The sequence below is a fragment of the Nycticebus coucang genome, chromosome 10, assembly GCF_027406575.1.
Source record: "Nycticebus coucang isolate mNycCou1 chromosome 10, mNycCou1.pri, whole genome shotgun sequence".
Lineage (NCBI taxonomy): Eukaryota > Metazoa > Chordata > Mammalia > Primates > Lorisidae > Nycticebus > Nycticebus coucang.
The window spans coordinates 88,339,197-88,355,329 of NC_069789.1; the positions used below are offsets into that span (position 1 = coordinate 88,339,197).

The 16,133-nt window shown below is 40.3% G+C and overlaps 1 protein-coding gene across 1 annotated transcript in view; it reads left to right on the top strand.

The window, feature by feature from the left end:
- Positions 1-16,133, top strand: part of SLC9C2 (solute carrier family 9 member C2 (putative)) — a 77,535-nt gene that overhangs the window by 15,899 nt on the left and 45,503 nt on the right. Inside the window, exons 7-12 of the mRNA XM_053604348.1 lie at positions 692-791; positions 3,216-3,359; positions 7,221-7,389; positions 10,768-10,849; positions 12,057-12,229; positions 12,781-12,879. Of these exons, the coding sequence (XP_053460323.1) occupies positions 692-791; positions 3,216-3,359; positions 7,221-7,389; positions 10,768-10,849; positions 12,057-12,229; positions 12,781-12,879 (767 nt within the window). The remainder of the gene's footprint in view (positions 1-691; positions 792-3,215; positions 3,360-7,220; positions 7,390-10,767; positions 10,850-12,056; positions 12,230-12,780; positions 12,880-16,133) is intronic.

The following is a 16,133-nucleotide window of genomic DNA, read 5'->3' on the forward strand; positions in this document are numbered from 1 at the left end:
CCTGTCTTTTAAAAATGTGCTATTGGATGACTCCACAACCTAAGACTCTTGGTATTTATGGTGTTCAAACATTCTTCATGTTTGGTTGTCCTGCCTCAGGCCAGCTTTACGTATTTGTTTAGAGCTTAGCGAATTACAGCTCTAATTAGGGAGGGCTAATATGTATCAGGTGGAAGAAAAGCAGGCTTCAGGAACTGCAGTCACCGTGGAAGCCCTGAGCTTGGCCCGTCACTACTGGCACGCACAGTGCAACGTTTGTGAGGCGCTTATGCAGCACCCTTAGGCTCAATGATCAGGCACAGCAGGGGTTGGCAAACAATAGCCTATGGGCCAAATCTGCCTGTTTTTGTACAGTGAAATTCAAATTTCAGTGTCTATAAATAAGAAAAGTTTTATTAGACACTTATCCATGTACGTATTGTCTGTGGCTGCTTTTGCATTACAACAGTTGAGTTGAGCTGTTGAAACAGGCACCATGTGGTCCCCAAAGACTAAATATTTACTATCTGGCCCTTTCCAGAAAATGTCTGTCAGCCCTTGATCTACTGGATGTGACCAGTCCCTCGAAGCAACTTTCCGTGAACTACTTACTACTCTGTTTCTACTTGCTCTTCACTCAAGACAAAGTACCTCAGTATGCAGATTTAAATGCATTTCATTTTACTCATTTGTTGTTTTCTTTTCTCCCCAGTGGAATTTTTGGGAATGTCAGGCATTGTTGCTTTAGTTACTGTAGGACTGAATTTAGATTCCTTAACCTTTAAACCGAAGATCGAGTTCACAATTAATAAGTAAGTTTCCTATTATGTACTTGGTATAGATCTCATAGCTGTTTAGTGCTTATAAGGAGTCTCGCCTTCAAAGGACATCAGTAAAACTCCCTTTATATAACATATTTTCTACCCTCAAGTTTTTAATTTTGTTATCGGTTCTCTTTCAGAAGAATTTAAGGTGCCAGTAGTTATTGACATTTATTGATAATCCTACTATGAATAAAGTAGAATGGCTCAGAGACCACAGTGCTTGATAAAAATATACTTTGGATTGTGGAGATTTAAAAAAACAAAGACTTTTCTCTTTGTTTCCTTCGTAACATACCTGAATGACTGTATGGTAACATGGGAAAGAAGGAAAAGAGAAGTAGCAAAAAGAGGCAACACCAGCAAAACTCTTACCTACCCCTTACACCCGGTGATGCCAATTGTCACGTGGACATCTCTGCACAGAGGTTGCCTGTCTTCTCAGACAAATAAGTCAGCCCTTCTCCGAGAGGCTATTCTGACTTACAGAATTGGTTCAGAATTATTGGGGACCAGCTCATAGTCTAGTGTGGAAATTCTCATGTCCGATGAAAACAAATGTTGAAATGAGAAAAATAAGCCATCTTTTCCCATGAAAATTAATTTATTTAATGTAAGGTACCATGCTTTGCTTTGAAATTACGTCCTTCCTACTTTTTGTTGTTTAGAATGTCCTTTCTTTTATGAAATTCCAGGGATAGAAGATGGTACTTTATTTTCCTACTTAGCAAAATTAAAAAAAACATCACTGGCACCTATAACTATTCCAGTTTGGGGTGTCTGTAAATAAAAGTTTGCTTATTTTTAAAATCCAAAAGCTTAGAAATAACTAGTTCATAGAACCTATACTTGGTATCATGTCTGAATTTGGGACAGTTTCCTGAGCTCAGTTGTGTTTCCTGTCAGCATCATTATAAATTGCGAATTTTATTCTCGCGACTCTTTAGTCTTTGACCCATGTAGCAAATCCTTTCTTAATGTCTGCTGTGGTCTGATGTTGCATCTTAGGTTTGGGGCTATGAAAATAAGTCCCCTCACAGAGGGTGCTCCTTGTTAAGTGACCAACATATTTACATAAGAAAGTAATGGTACCTGTGAATACTTAACGTATTTATTGGGATCCTACCATGTGTCAGGCATTTTTTTAAGGTCCTGTGGAGAGATTTAAAAAAGTATTCAACTCAGTTATTCCATGACTTCTGAATTCTCAGAAAACTATGCACTGGGTTTGGGGTCTTCCCCTTCACACCCTTGCCCTGTAGGAGTTCTGAAGCAAATGAACCCAGAGAGAGGCACCACCCGGAGAATCAAGCTGTCTCCTTGACTGGGGTCATGCTGTATCGGAGAACATGGTTTAAATATGCAGCTAAAATGAGGCTTCCTAATGCTTCTTTCTTTTATTTCAGATTATTAGGTCACAATGTTTGTGCTTGTTAGGTGAGGTCCCTGTTGTAGTTGTGTCCTACACCCAGGAGGTGTGCCACATACCCTTACGTTGTGCCCATTAGGTGAGAGCATACCAATCCCCTGAATGTTTCTTTCTGAGTGTAGGTCTTGAGGCCCATCCGCAAGGACCCTGGTTTATGGGGCAGACACAGTCACCTGGTCGGCTGAAAGGGAAAGTCCCAAGAGAGGCAATTGGGAGGAGGCAGGCCTTGGGACCTGCCATGGATCTCAGACTTGGCCCCGACACAGAACCATGCAGAGCAGAACACATACTCTGCTCTGCTGGGGCCTCGGTCCAGGGCTCTGGTCACTCAGTAAGACTCTTGGGGCTGGTGGACTGAGCATGTAGATATTTAGAATGCAGTCTGGATGATTCTAATGCTTTCTTCTGCTTAAAAATCAGCGGGATGTAGATATTCAGCCCTGCAGGGATTCAGAGGAGTGCCTCAGGTGGTTTCATGGACAATATAGGATTTAGAGGTAGCCTTAAAAGACTTCTAGGAATTCAGTAGATGAGAAAGCAGACTTTGGAAGTCAGAGGAAGAGCGTGTGCACGTCACAGAGGAAGAAGTTGTGTAGAGAGAGGGCATTGAGATGATTCATCACCACAAAGTCAAGGTGAACCAGGTGCCTCCTTGTGGCAACCTGACTCTGAGCTCAGTCGTGGCAGGCCCAACAGTGGATGGCTGCCAGCTGATCTCAGAGAAAGTGATAACTCATCAACTTCCTCATTTTTTTGCCTTGCTCTTACTGTTGTGCTGTGAGAAGCAGCCCATGGATATTGGTACCATGAGGGTAATGGGACTATGGAACTGGCTGTTTTTAGATCCAGCAAAATACTTTTCAATGTCATTGTAACAAAGACAAAGACCTGTAGATATTCGTAGAAGAGACATGATCTTATGTAAAAAGGAAAATATTTTAAAAATACATTGCTTAAAATAACCATTTCTTCTTCATTCATCCTAGGTTCTTACTAATGTTTTCATCTGTATACCAACACTTAATATATGCTTTCTTTGGCATTGTGATTGGATGTGGAGAAATCAAGTATTATAGATTTCACACCGTAGTCTTCATATTCATCTTATATACAACAGTGAATATGGTAAGGTAAGCATTATATTTTAAAGTTTGTTTACTGAAATTAGGTTGTCAAGCCCAGAATTAAAATTGAGAAGCAGTGGTAGAGCAGAAAGCACTCTGGACATGGAGTCAGAAAACCTGCATTTTAATCAAGGCCTTAATGATAGCAACTTGGGGTAAGTATTATTTTCTAAGATTTCATCTATAAAACGAGAAGGGGCAGACCAGCAGCATTGGCATCATGCGTAGCCTGATAGAAATGCAAATTCAAGGCTGGGTGCGGTGGCTCATGCCTGTAATCCTAGTACTTTGGGATGCTGAGGTGGGTGGATCACCGGAGCTCATAAGTTCAAGACCAGCATGAGCTAGAGTGAGAACGCTCTCTAAAAATAGCTGGGCGTTGTGGCAGGTGCCTGTAGTCCCAGCTACTTGGGAAGTTGAGGCCAGAGAATCATTTGAGCCCAAGAGTTTGAGGTTGCTGTGAACTATGATGCCCTGGCACTCTACCAAGGGTGACAAAGCGAGACTCTGTCTCAAAAAAAAAAAAAAAAAGGAAAGAAAGAAAGAAAAGAAACGCAAATTCATGGACCTATCCAGTCTACTGAACTGAATCTCTAAAGATGGGATCTAGGAAAGTTTTAACTTGCTTTCTAGGTAATTAAAAGTCTGGGCACCTCTAGACCAGCTTCATGGCTCTTAACATTTTTGTTGCCTTTCATCCATAGCTATGATAGAGCCATTTACTAAACACATGGTGTGTACAATATGTCATTAATAGGAATACAACCCTGCGAGATGAGTGTTACTGTACCACTGCACAGATGAAGCTAGAGAGCTTAGATACTTGCCTGGAGTCAACCAACTTGTAAGGGCAGGGCTGGAATTTGAAGCTGATTTCTTGAGCACGCTTCTTCCAAAATGCCATTGACCACTAGTGGTAGTTGTGTCTTTCATAAGAATTCATGACAGTGTCCCTGGAAACTCGGGATAGCAGTCTAGGCTTACCTCCTAAGATTAAACTTGCTTCTGCCAGTTCAAGGCGCTGCATGAACTCAGACAGTCAAGCTCACCCAGAAGAATGTGTTCCTGGTCCTGCGTGCCGCCCCAGCCTCCATCCCAGCAGTGTTGGGCCTAACAGTGGTGCCCGTTTGCTGTACCTATACAGCTGTCATCAAATCAGTAACTCTCTTGTCTTTTCTCTGGCTCTCTGTCTGGGCCTCTTACAAAAACATTTTAAAATTAGACCTTGCTCCCTACTGTATTTCTGGGTCTAAATTCCATCTCCCACACTTGTGAGCTTTGTGTCTATGTGACTTTGGGCCATTATTTCATCTAAACTTCAGTTTACCTACTGGTGGAATGGGCATAATAATAGAATCATCTCAGAGGGTTGCTATGAGGATTAAATGAAGTAATGCGAAGTACAAGTGTTTAGCGCCATGCTTGGCACATAGTAAATGTTCAGTAAAGTTCGTTTTTGACTGTTATTATGGCTATCCTTATTTTCTCAGGATGAGAAAGAATTGAAGCTTCAACACAATGAAAGAATTTTCCAAAGAAATGATCTAATTTTCAATCAAAACATTATTAATAAAATTGAAACATGAAAACAGATCACTCTTATTTGTTTTTTTCAACTAGCATATATTTATCAATCATCTAGTATATGCCAGATATTTTTCTAGATGGTTGGGACACTTTAATGAACAAAATAGCCCTCAAAGGCCAACATTTCTGTGATTATGGGGTTTACCCTGTGATGGACATTTTCAGAAGAAACCAAAAATCATATTAAATGATGAAAAAGAAAGTAATAAAGACTATGAAAAATAACGTGGAGTGAAGGAATTGGTTGAGCCAGTACTGGATAGTGGGATGCATTTATTTTATTTTATTATTATTTTTTAATTTTAGGTTAATATGAGGGTATAAATGGCTAGGTCATAATATTTGAATTTGTTAGGTAGAGTCCCTCTTGTAGTTGTGTCCCGCACCCAAAGGGTGTGCCATTTACCCCTACTTTGTGCCCAGTAAGTGGGAGCACCCCAAACTCCCCTACATTCCTCCTTCCCCATCCCCTCACCCCCCAACTTGAATTAAAATGACTTTTTCTCCTATGTGGGTATGAATTAAATCATCTACTGGCTTCATATTTTAGTATTGAGTACATTAGATATTTGCTTTTCCATTCTTGGGATACTTTACTGAGAAGAATGTGTTTCAACTCCATCCAGGTCAATACAAAAGATGTAAAAAAAAAAAAAAAAAGATGGTGACTTTATATCTGTTGTAGTGGGCTGCATTTTAAATAGGCAGTCAGGGTAGGTTTCACAGAGAGAAACTGACACGTGAGTGAAGATATGAAAGAGGTAAAAGAGCCAAGAAGATAGCAGGGAGAAAAGTTTTGTAGGCAGAGATTCATAATTGTGCAGGCCCTAAGGTAGGGGCTGAGCTGGCATGTGTAAGAAACAGCACAGAAGCCTTGGTCACTGAAGAGAAGAAAATGAGGTTAGAGGGATAAATATGAAAAAAAGGAGAGAGTAGGTCATGCCTATAATCCTAGCACTTAGAGAGGTTGAGGTGGGAGGATTGCTCAAGGCCAGGAGTTTGAGTTTATAGTGAGCTATGATAGGACCACTATACTCCAGCCTGGATGACAGAGTAAGACTCTGTCTCAAATTAAATAAAGAGAGAGAGAGAGAGAGAGAGAGAGAGAGAGAGAGAGAGAGAGAGAGAGAGAGAGAAAATGAGAATGAATACCTGGAAGAACGTACAGCAACACCTTCAGAGTTGTTACTCTGGGGAATGGGATTTGTAGAGGGGGAACAGAGTCAGGGCATTTTGGCTTTTAAAAATTTTATGCACATTTTTACTCTTTCAAATTTTTAAAGACCATTAATTGAATTATTTTCAAAAGAAGTTCAAAGCACAGTAAGTATATTCTCTTTTTTATTCTTTTTTTTGATCAACATAATTTAAGTGTGCCGTGGAAGTTTATAAGCTCAAGTGTGCCATGAGATAACAAAGGTTGAAAACAACTGATATAGATATTGGAGGATATAAAAATGGAAAAAGAAGTGGAACCATTGCTAGAAACAGAGATTAAGGGAGCTAGGACTAGGATGAGGATGACATTTTGACTCCACCCCACCCCGCACCCTACCTGTCTCCTATTTGGAGCTCCATATAATTATACCATAAGCAGTTACGAAAATGTGTTGATCATATATTGAGCACTAGCCATATACAAGCATCATTCTAAACCCTATGAGTATTGCCTCATTTAATTTGTCACCGTAATCCTTTGAGGCAAGTACAATTACGATGATCCAGAGAGCAAGAAGGCACAAATTGAAATTATTCATGTGACATTTACTATGAGATTCTTAGGAGAGCTCAAGAAAAATTTGTTGGGTTAACTTTATCAATGTGTCTACAGTAATTTTAATTTTAGGTTACGATCTGCACATCACCCCGATTCTAATTTTGGAATTCAGCCATTCTGTTGCTTTTGGGGGAATAGATAAGTTTGTCAATGTTCATTGAAGAAGTTTCCCTGAAGCAGTTTACTGCCCAAATCTAAGCAGCACACACCAGTATTACCAAAAAGTTTGAATGAATTATCAATAAACTGTATTGTTTTCTCTTTTCATTCTGGGGTAGAGTGCTGTGGCATCATAGCTCATAGCAACCTCAAACTGTTGGGCTTAAGAGATCCTCTTATCTCAGTCTCCCCGAGTAGTTGGGACTACAGGTGCCCACCACAACTACCGGCTTGTTTTTTCTTTTCTTAGCATTTTCCTATGAAATTTAGTATTTTGGTACATGGTTTCAACTATGAATAACATTGTATATACATATCTATATATACTGTTTTTCTCTCCACAGGTTGCTAACTGTTTTGTTAGCAAAGCCTATTTTGATGCGTACAAGTTACGAATACAATTGGCAATGGGGAGTTGTTATCACGTGGTCTGGAATTAAAGGATTTTTTAGCTTACTCCTGGCTCCTGATATTTATAATCTGGCTGAACAAAAAGTAGAAGCACCACATATGGTAGGGAAAATTATGTCTCATGTTTGTTTTTTTTTTATTTTGTAGCACTTGTCAATGTATCCAATAATAAAGTTAACCAGTTTTGAATTAGATCTTATTTTACCTTTTTTTTTTGAGACAGAGCGTCACTTTGTTGCCCTGAGTAGAGTGCTGTGGGTCATCTTAGCTCACAACAACCTCAAACTCATAGGCTCACGCGAATCTCCTGACTCAGCTTCCTGAGTGCTGGGACTACAGGTGCCGCCACAGCGCCTGGCTACTTTTTCTATTTTGGTAGAGACGAGGTCTTGCTCTTGTTCCGGCTGGTCTCAAACTCCTGAGCTCCAGCAATCCACCTGCCTCAGCCTCCTAGAGTGCTGGGATTATAGGCATGAGCCATGGTGCCTGGCCTTTGAATTAGATTTTAAAAATGAATTTTTTATGAATGAAAAATGAATTTTAGAAAATTTATTTATGTTGACAGCATGAAAGGGGCCAGCAGTCAAGTGGTGGTTATGGACTTGGGTGTTAGGTGAACATGGGTTCCAATCCTCACTCTCACATTCACGGTTGGACCTTGGGGAAGTTCACCAGTCTTCTAAGCCTCAATTTTCAGTTATGGATGGAGATGGTGCATAGTGAAATACCTGACACAGGTGCTGTTTTTGTATAACTATCAGAAAGCATGAAAAATTAATATTCTTACTGAGAGCATTTCTATCCTATAGCTGTTAGAACACAAAAAATGAAGCACTAGTTAAGTAGAGTAAGAGAAGAAAGGTTTTATAAATATTTGAAATAAGGATCTAGTTATATGTTTTTAGGGCTAATTTTTAAAAATTAATTTCTTAGAAAATTCTTGCTGAGACTCCATTGTCTATAATGAAAAACAAGACTTGATTTCCTTTCTACTGTTTCTCAAAGCCTTTTTCCCATGGGCTAGCCACTGGTGGTGGCAGCCGTGCTCCAGGCAAGATCCCAAGAACTCAGTGCATCTGCTGGCCACTTCTTGTGTTAGGGTATCTGATCATTTGTGTCAGTACTATTGAGCTAGCTAGAGAAGTTACTAGAAATTCCCAGGATCAGCCTCCTATCCTGCCAGTCAGATAACCCTCAAACCTGTTTCTGGGAGGGAGAAGATCTTTTTTTTTGAGACAGAGTCTCAAGCTGTTCCCTGGGTAGAGTGCTGTGGTGTCACAGATCACAGCAACCTCAAACTCTTGGGCTTAAGAGATTCTCTTGCCTCAGACTCCCAAGTAGCTGGGACTACAGGCACCTGCCACAATGCCTGGCTTTTTTTTGTTGTTGTTGTAGTTGTCATTGTTGTTCGGTGGGCCCAGGCTGGATTTGAATCCACCAGCTCTAGTGTATGTGGCTGGCGCCCTAGCTGCTGAGCTATGGGCACCGAGCCAAGTCATTTGAATAATATCAACTTCAGAATACCTGCCCAGCTACCAAGGAATCTGGAAGTAGGTATACAGAGTTTCCTGATATTATCTGATTTCCATTCCAGGCCTTTCTGCTCTTCACTATTTTGCTGATGTCCTAGAAGTCTCTAGGAGTAAAGCCTTTCAAATACCATAGAACCTCTGCAAGTCGACCACCCAAGGGACTGTAACAAACTGGTCAACATACGGAGGTGGTCGACATAAGGAACTAGGCCTACTATACTGACGTGAACCCAGGGTGCATGTCTGGTCTATGAAAATTGCATCAGCTTAAGGAGGTAGTGAATGCAGGGAGGTGGTCAACGATGGAGGTTCTACCGTTCTTTCTTTTTTGGGAGCAACTGTCAACCTCTCCATCTTGCATGTAGAGGGATCGAAATAAGAGAGTCGGCTTCTGTGTATACCACAGTAGGAAAAGAACTCAGGTGCACTAACTCCCAAAAGGGGACATGATTTTTTTGATGCAGTAGTATATTCCCCACCATTTTATTTCCAGAGGATTTATATCTGTGGACACATCTGGCTATTAATTTTGAGTTCTAGCAAACCTTATGGTTTTGCAAAGATTTTGAGGTCTCCTTCTGTGCTCTAAAGGAAAAGCATAATAACCAACATTTGAGCTTCTCCAATTCTCATTTATACAAGGAATTGGCCTAAAACCAAATCAGTAAGAAGTTAATTAATATTTGGGTATCATTTTACACTGTGTCCTAATTCTGTATGATGTTGAGAATCTTGGCTGGTTTGGTGCCCGTGACTCAGCAGTTAGGGCACCAGCCACATGCACCAGGACTGGTGGGTTCAAACCCCGCCCCAGCCTGCTAAACAAACAAAAAAATAGCCGGGCATTGTGGCAGGCACCTGTAGTCCTAGCTACAAGGGAGGCTGAAGCAAGAGGATCACTTGAGCCCAAGAGTTTGAGGTTGCTGTGAGCTGTGACGCTACAGCCCTCTACCGAGGGCAACATAGTGAGACTCTGTCTCAAAAAAAAAGAAAAAAAAAAAACTCAACAACAACAAAAATCCTCTTGGCTTCACCTTAAGACAGTGGTTCTCAACCTTCCTAATGCCTCCTAACGCTGTGACCCTTTAATACAGTTCCTCATGTTGTGGTGACCCCCAGCCATAAAATTATTTTTGTTGCTATTTCATAACTGTAATTTTGCTACCGTGATGAATCGTAATGTAAATATCTGATATGCAGGATGTATTTTAATTGTTACAAAGGGGTCGCGACCCACAGGTTGAGAACCGCTGCAGATCTCTAGAGTCACAATCTGCAGGGAAGGGGCTTGGAAGGCAGTTTAACAAACACTTCTGGTGATTGTTGTTAGCAGTCAAGTTTGGGAGAGATTCTCTGGAGAATATACTGCTACTAACTCTATTTTTCAGTGAGGGAGACTGAGGTTCAGAGTGGTTAAGTTAACTGACCCCAAATCACATAGCTGAAAAATGGCACGGCCATAGCCTATGGCTGCTCCGTGGCACCTCTCCATATGCCCCCACAGCTCCCACCTGCTCCTTCGGAGCTTCTTTTACTGCTAAGTAAATGCCGGTGGCAGATACCTCACCCTTCCCCTGCCTGCTGCTGCTGGGCTTCTTCCAACCCTGTAGGTTTAAGTCTGTGACCCCTACGACCTTGCTGTCCTTGCATCACTGCTGCCCAACGTGGCAACTGTGGAGAGCTCTTCCCTCAGTGTCCCTTATTCCATGATCTTACACAAGGTGTTTTTTTCCTTGCTTAGATTGAAAATTCATTTTGGCCTTAGCATATTATTAATGTGTTCGTTGCAGTATCAAGAAAATAGCCCTTTTGCCCCAACTGACTTATCGGGGCAGATTCAAAGATGGGGATTAAGATAAAGTTTTGTTGGCGGTTAATTGAACAGCGATCATCTTTGGAGATCTTATTTAATGTTTTGGTTCTAACTGTTCATGTGTTCTATTTGTAGTTTATACTCTACGTGCAAGTAATATCGTTACTGACTATGGGAATTAATTCATACATGATGACTTGGTCAGCCAGCACATTAGGTAAAGTGTATGAATCATATATGAATTAACTTGAGAGAATGATGCAAATAGGTATTTTTGGGAGTCGTGGGGATATTTCTTTTCTTTTTTTTAAGTTTTGCTTTTTTTTGAGACAGAGTCTATGTTGCCCTGGGTAGAGTGCTGTGATGTCACAGCTCACAGCAACCTCGAACTCTTGGGCTTAAGCAAGTCTCTTGCCTCAGCCTCCCAAGTAACTGGGACTACATGTGCCCGCCGCAACACCTGGCTATTTTTTTGTTGCAGTTGTCATTGTTGTTTTAGCTGGCCCGGGCCAGTTTTGAACCCGCCAGCCTCCATGTATGTGGCCAGCGCCTTACCCACTGTGGGTGCCGAGCCTTTTGTTGCTTTTCCACTTCCTAAGTATGGCGTTGCTCTTGTCTGCAGGGTAGAAGCCTGCTCTCTAACACCCCATCTACAGTCCGATAAACTGGGAAATGTGAGGAGAAGGGTGTGTAGCAATGGAGGTTAAGCAGCTTTCTTTTAAGGGCACAATCCGGAAGTTATATATGTCATCATCACTCACATTCCATTGACCAGAACTTAGTCACATGGGCACACGGGGCAAAGGAAACTGGGAAAAATGTTATCTTTTCCCAGTTGGCCATATGCTCAGCCAAAACTTGGAGATTCTGTAGGCCAAAGGAAGATGGAAAGAATAGATATTGGGGGACAATCATAAGGCTTTGCCACAATTGCCTATTTTTCAAATTCCTTTTAGAAATAAATTTATAATAAAATTAATAAAATTACATGAATATGATAAAATCATAAGCAGATACATTCAGTAGGGGAATCCAGGGTAAGGTAATCAGTGGCAATAGGGTCAAGGGAGAGGGAAAGCAGGGGTAAATGTGGTCCAATAATCCATGACCTGGTCCTCCACTTTGCTGGTGCAGAGACCTGATTTTGTCAGGGTATCTAGAAGTGATCAGACTGTAGGAGATTTATGTGTACAGGCTAGTTTGGAGACATTGTGGATTTTGGTTCCAGACACCACAGTAAGGTGAGTATGACAATAAATTAAGTGTCCCAGTAAAGCAAAAAGCAGTCCCACAAACTTGTCCTTATTCTAACCGGTTACTCTGGTTTTTCCATGTAAGTGATCTCAAGATTTCATTGCACAATCATGCAACCTTTTCTTGCTTTCCTTTGCAGTCTTCATTATTAACGTGTTTCTTTGTTATAGGTTTGTGTGTTATTTCCCTCCCAAGACAAATGGCCATGCAAAATGTCATCCAGCATATACAGGAGATGATACAAAACACGATAACCTCGTCTAAAACAGAAAAAATTTTGACAAATGTTAATTGGACCTTTGTAGAAGAAAAAACAAAGATTGAATATGAATCTATCTTTCCTGTGAGTTGATACTTGGCAAAAAAATAAGTCTTTCTTTCTTTACCTTGGTTTGACTCTCTTGCTTTATTCTATTGTAAAAAACCTGATTCAGTAACTAAATGTCAGAAAACTGAAAACTGATGGAGATAATTGCCAATTTTGCTATTTTGGTGAATGGATGATTTTACAAACTGGCAGGTTGAGTATCAGTCAATGGCCTCTGCCAAGATGATGTTTCTAAAGGTTTAGGTAATAAGCAATATCTCCCTGCAGAAGTGTTACAACAAGCAGACAACTGTGGTTTAGAAAGCAGTCAAGCAGACAGGTTTGGAGAATTCGGCTTCTAAATTTCCCCAATTGAATATTTACTTCACCACAATTGAAAGCAATACTTCTTATATGAGAAAACATTATTCAAATTACACTAGCAATTTATAGGAGTTATTTTAGCAATTTAAGAAATTCTGACAAGAGTTACTGAAATCTTTTTTGAATATAAAATTTCCAGCTTGTCATTATTTTCACTTATTTTTAAACTTTATCTCTTTATGTTTTAAAACTTTAAACTTTAGTGTGATACTGCCCATGCTAAACGTAATGAAAAAGAGAAGTTCCCAACAGATGAAGTTTTAATAGAAGAAGCCAGATTGCATGTAGCTATAATACAAATGGTTGGTACTACTCATATCATTGTCTTAATTTTTTTTCAATGCTTTTATTCCTTATATATAGTTTTCAGGTGACTAGATATTTTTTTTAACTTTTGATAGTCTATTGGCTGTTAAAAATTACCGTGTGATTTATTAAAGTTAAAATATAAACTTTTTTTCTTAGGCTTTAAGTTGAAATCCAAAACTTTATTATTCTAAGTTTAGCGAAGTTTAACAGTCACTTTTGAGACTCCTTAGAATAATGTCTGCTGTCATTTACATGCTTAGACAATTCAACATCTTCAAATATTTTGAAACTGCTTTTGAAAATTTTAAAATATTTGGTTGAGTTTCTTTTACAGAAAATTCTCTAAGTGCTTATTTATCTCTTAGAGAGGTAATAAGTTAATACTTACCTGGCAGGGGAGATCATAGGGTGGTTTTCCCAGGTCAAGATTTATCCATTGCACTGTGGATGTGCTAAACCCTGCAATTTCCTCAAATGTGGGAAGCATGTTCTCACCTGTAAGTGGGGGCTAAGCAATGGGTATGCATGGTCATACAGAGTGACTTAATGGATTGGAGACTCAGAAGGGGGGAAGATAGGAAGGAGGTGCAGGAAAAATTACCTATTCAGTACAATGTTCACTAGTCATATGACAGGTACATTAAAAGCCTAGCTTTCTCCTATGAGAATTCAGCCATGTAACAAAAAGTCACTTGTATCCTCTAAATCTATTTAAATTAAAAAAACACAAAAAAGACATACAATAAATTAAAATAAATCTGATGAACCAAAACTTCTCTTAAAATGTTCTACTACCAATATTTATTATGTTCTACTATAAATGTAAGAAAATTACTTGGTGAAATCAAATTTAAATGAACTTACCAAATTATATATTTTAAATTGGGGGCGATATATAATATTCCAGTAGAACAAATTTTATTCGATACAAGTATCTAAAATACTCATTATGTCCAGAATTCTTCTTTATTATTTTCTTTTAAAATCTTATTGTCATTATGGGGAATTCCTAACATACACACATAAATAAAATAGTGTGAGGAACCCCCATGTGCTCCTCATTTAGCCTTAAAAATCCACACATGACCTTTCCTGCCCCATCCTGATCCTCACTCAGCCCGCTACCTTCCATACTATTTTGAAACAAATCCTAGATGTCATATCATTTCATCTGTAAATAGATTTTACTATGTATCTCTAAATGTTAAAGCCATTTAAAAAATACAGCAAAATGCTGTTAGACCTAAAAATGAATAATCCTTAATAACATCAAATATTGAGTCAATAATGAAATTTTCGATTATCTCATAAATGTGATGAATGTTTATTTTTATACTTTATTTTTAACCTGGCAAATCATAACCTCTCTGTTTCCTCTATTGGGGTGTCCAACCTGTGGCCTGTGGGCCACATGCAGATTATATGGGGGCTTTTTGCTTATCTGTGGTCATGGATATCACGAAAATTATGCGGAGTTTTTTTTTGCTCATCAGCCACTGTTAACGTTTGTGCGTTTACAGTGTGGTCCAAGACAACTCTTCCTCTCATGTGGCCCAGAGACTTGCCAAAAGCTTGGACGGCCCTGCCAGTTCTCCTTGCTGATTCAATTTTTGCTTATCTGTTTGTTTCTGTCTTTCTGTATCTTATCATATGGAGCTTAAAAAAATCAACACTGTCCAGGTTGCCTCAGGTGACAGGTCAATGTTTCCATCTTTTCATGGCACAGCTGTCTCCCTGCAGCCTCCCACAGCAGTTTCCTCGCTGCTCTTCCAGCTTCCACTAAGTCTTCTCACTGCCCCTTCTCTCCTCTGCCCCTGACCCAGGTCCAAAGTTAATGGCATCCATGTATTTTAACTTATAGAGGCCTCTCCACTATTGGTACTGATTTCTGGTTTAGTTATCTTCTGCTATATAACAAGCCATTCCCAAATTCAGAGGCTTAAAACAACAATGGTTTATTATTTGTCATGGTTCTGTGGGCTGGGAACCCGGATGATTCCACTGCTGGTGTTGCCTGGGATCACTCATGCGTCTGCAGTCATCTCGCAGATCAACTAGGGTCCAGTGTACCTTCACTCACAGGTTTGGCAGTTGAGGCTGGTTGTTTTTTAGGGCACTGTGGTTTCCTCTATGTGGCCTATTCTCTTCCAGCAGGCTGGACTGGGCTTCTTCATAGCATGGTGGTCTCTGGGTTCCAATAGGACGAGATGGAAAACCACAAGGCCTCTTAAGTCCCAGGCTCTGAAACCTAAATAATGTCACTTTTAGCCACATACTATTAATTAAAGCCAATCACAGAGCCAGACCAGGGGCAATGAGTGGAGTAGATTCCACGTCTTGATGGGAGGAGCAACAACGCTGATTGCAAAGGGGCATGGACACAGGGAGGCAGGACACCCTGGGGCCATGGTGATAATGACCTACCAGGTTTCCTTTCTTTGATCAACAATTTCATGGAGGGACTTGCTCTGTGCCATATTTGAACGGCTTTCCCAAGAGTACCTTCCGCTCTGGCATTCTTCCTGCTTTTTGTACCCCCTTCCTTTACAGTCTCTTCCATGAACTCCTTTTTTGCTTTTAACATTGGTGGGCCCTGGGACAGTTAACTCTGTCTACTGCTTTTACTTTATAGTCTCTCCTTCTTTACCCTCAGTTACACTCATGATTTTAATAGTATCCATGAGTTCTCCTGAAATCTGTAATGTTCCTTCTAAACTTCTCACCACAGCTCTTTAGACTCATGAATCCAGCTGGGGCTGGACAGCATCTCCTGGACAATGTGTTGTTCCTCAAATCCATATTGACCTGAACCTAAGACCACTGTCGTATTCCTGGTCTCAGTGATGGGGCTATTACTGTTTGGTTGCCGGATCAGACCCCCCCCTCCAGCTCTATCACTCTTACTTTCAAAATATTTGTTAAATACACCCCTTTCCATCCTGTGTATCTTAATTTAGGCCAAGATTATCTTTTGCTTGGATAATATCCTTCAACTGGTCTCTCTCCTTCCTTCCTTCCCTTCTCTCTTTTTCCTTCCTTCCTTCCTTCCTTCCTTCCTTCCTTCCTTCCTTCCTTCCTTCCTTCCTTCCTTCCTTCCTTCCTTCCTTCCTTTCTTGACAGAGTCTCACTTTGTTACTCTCAGTAGAATGCTGTGACATCACAGCTCACAGCAACTTCAAACCCTTGGGCTCAAGCCATCCTCCTGCCTCAGCCTCCAGAGTACCTGGAACTACAGGCGCCCGCCACA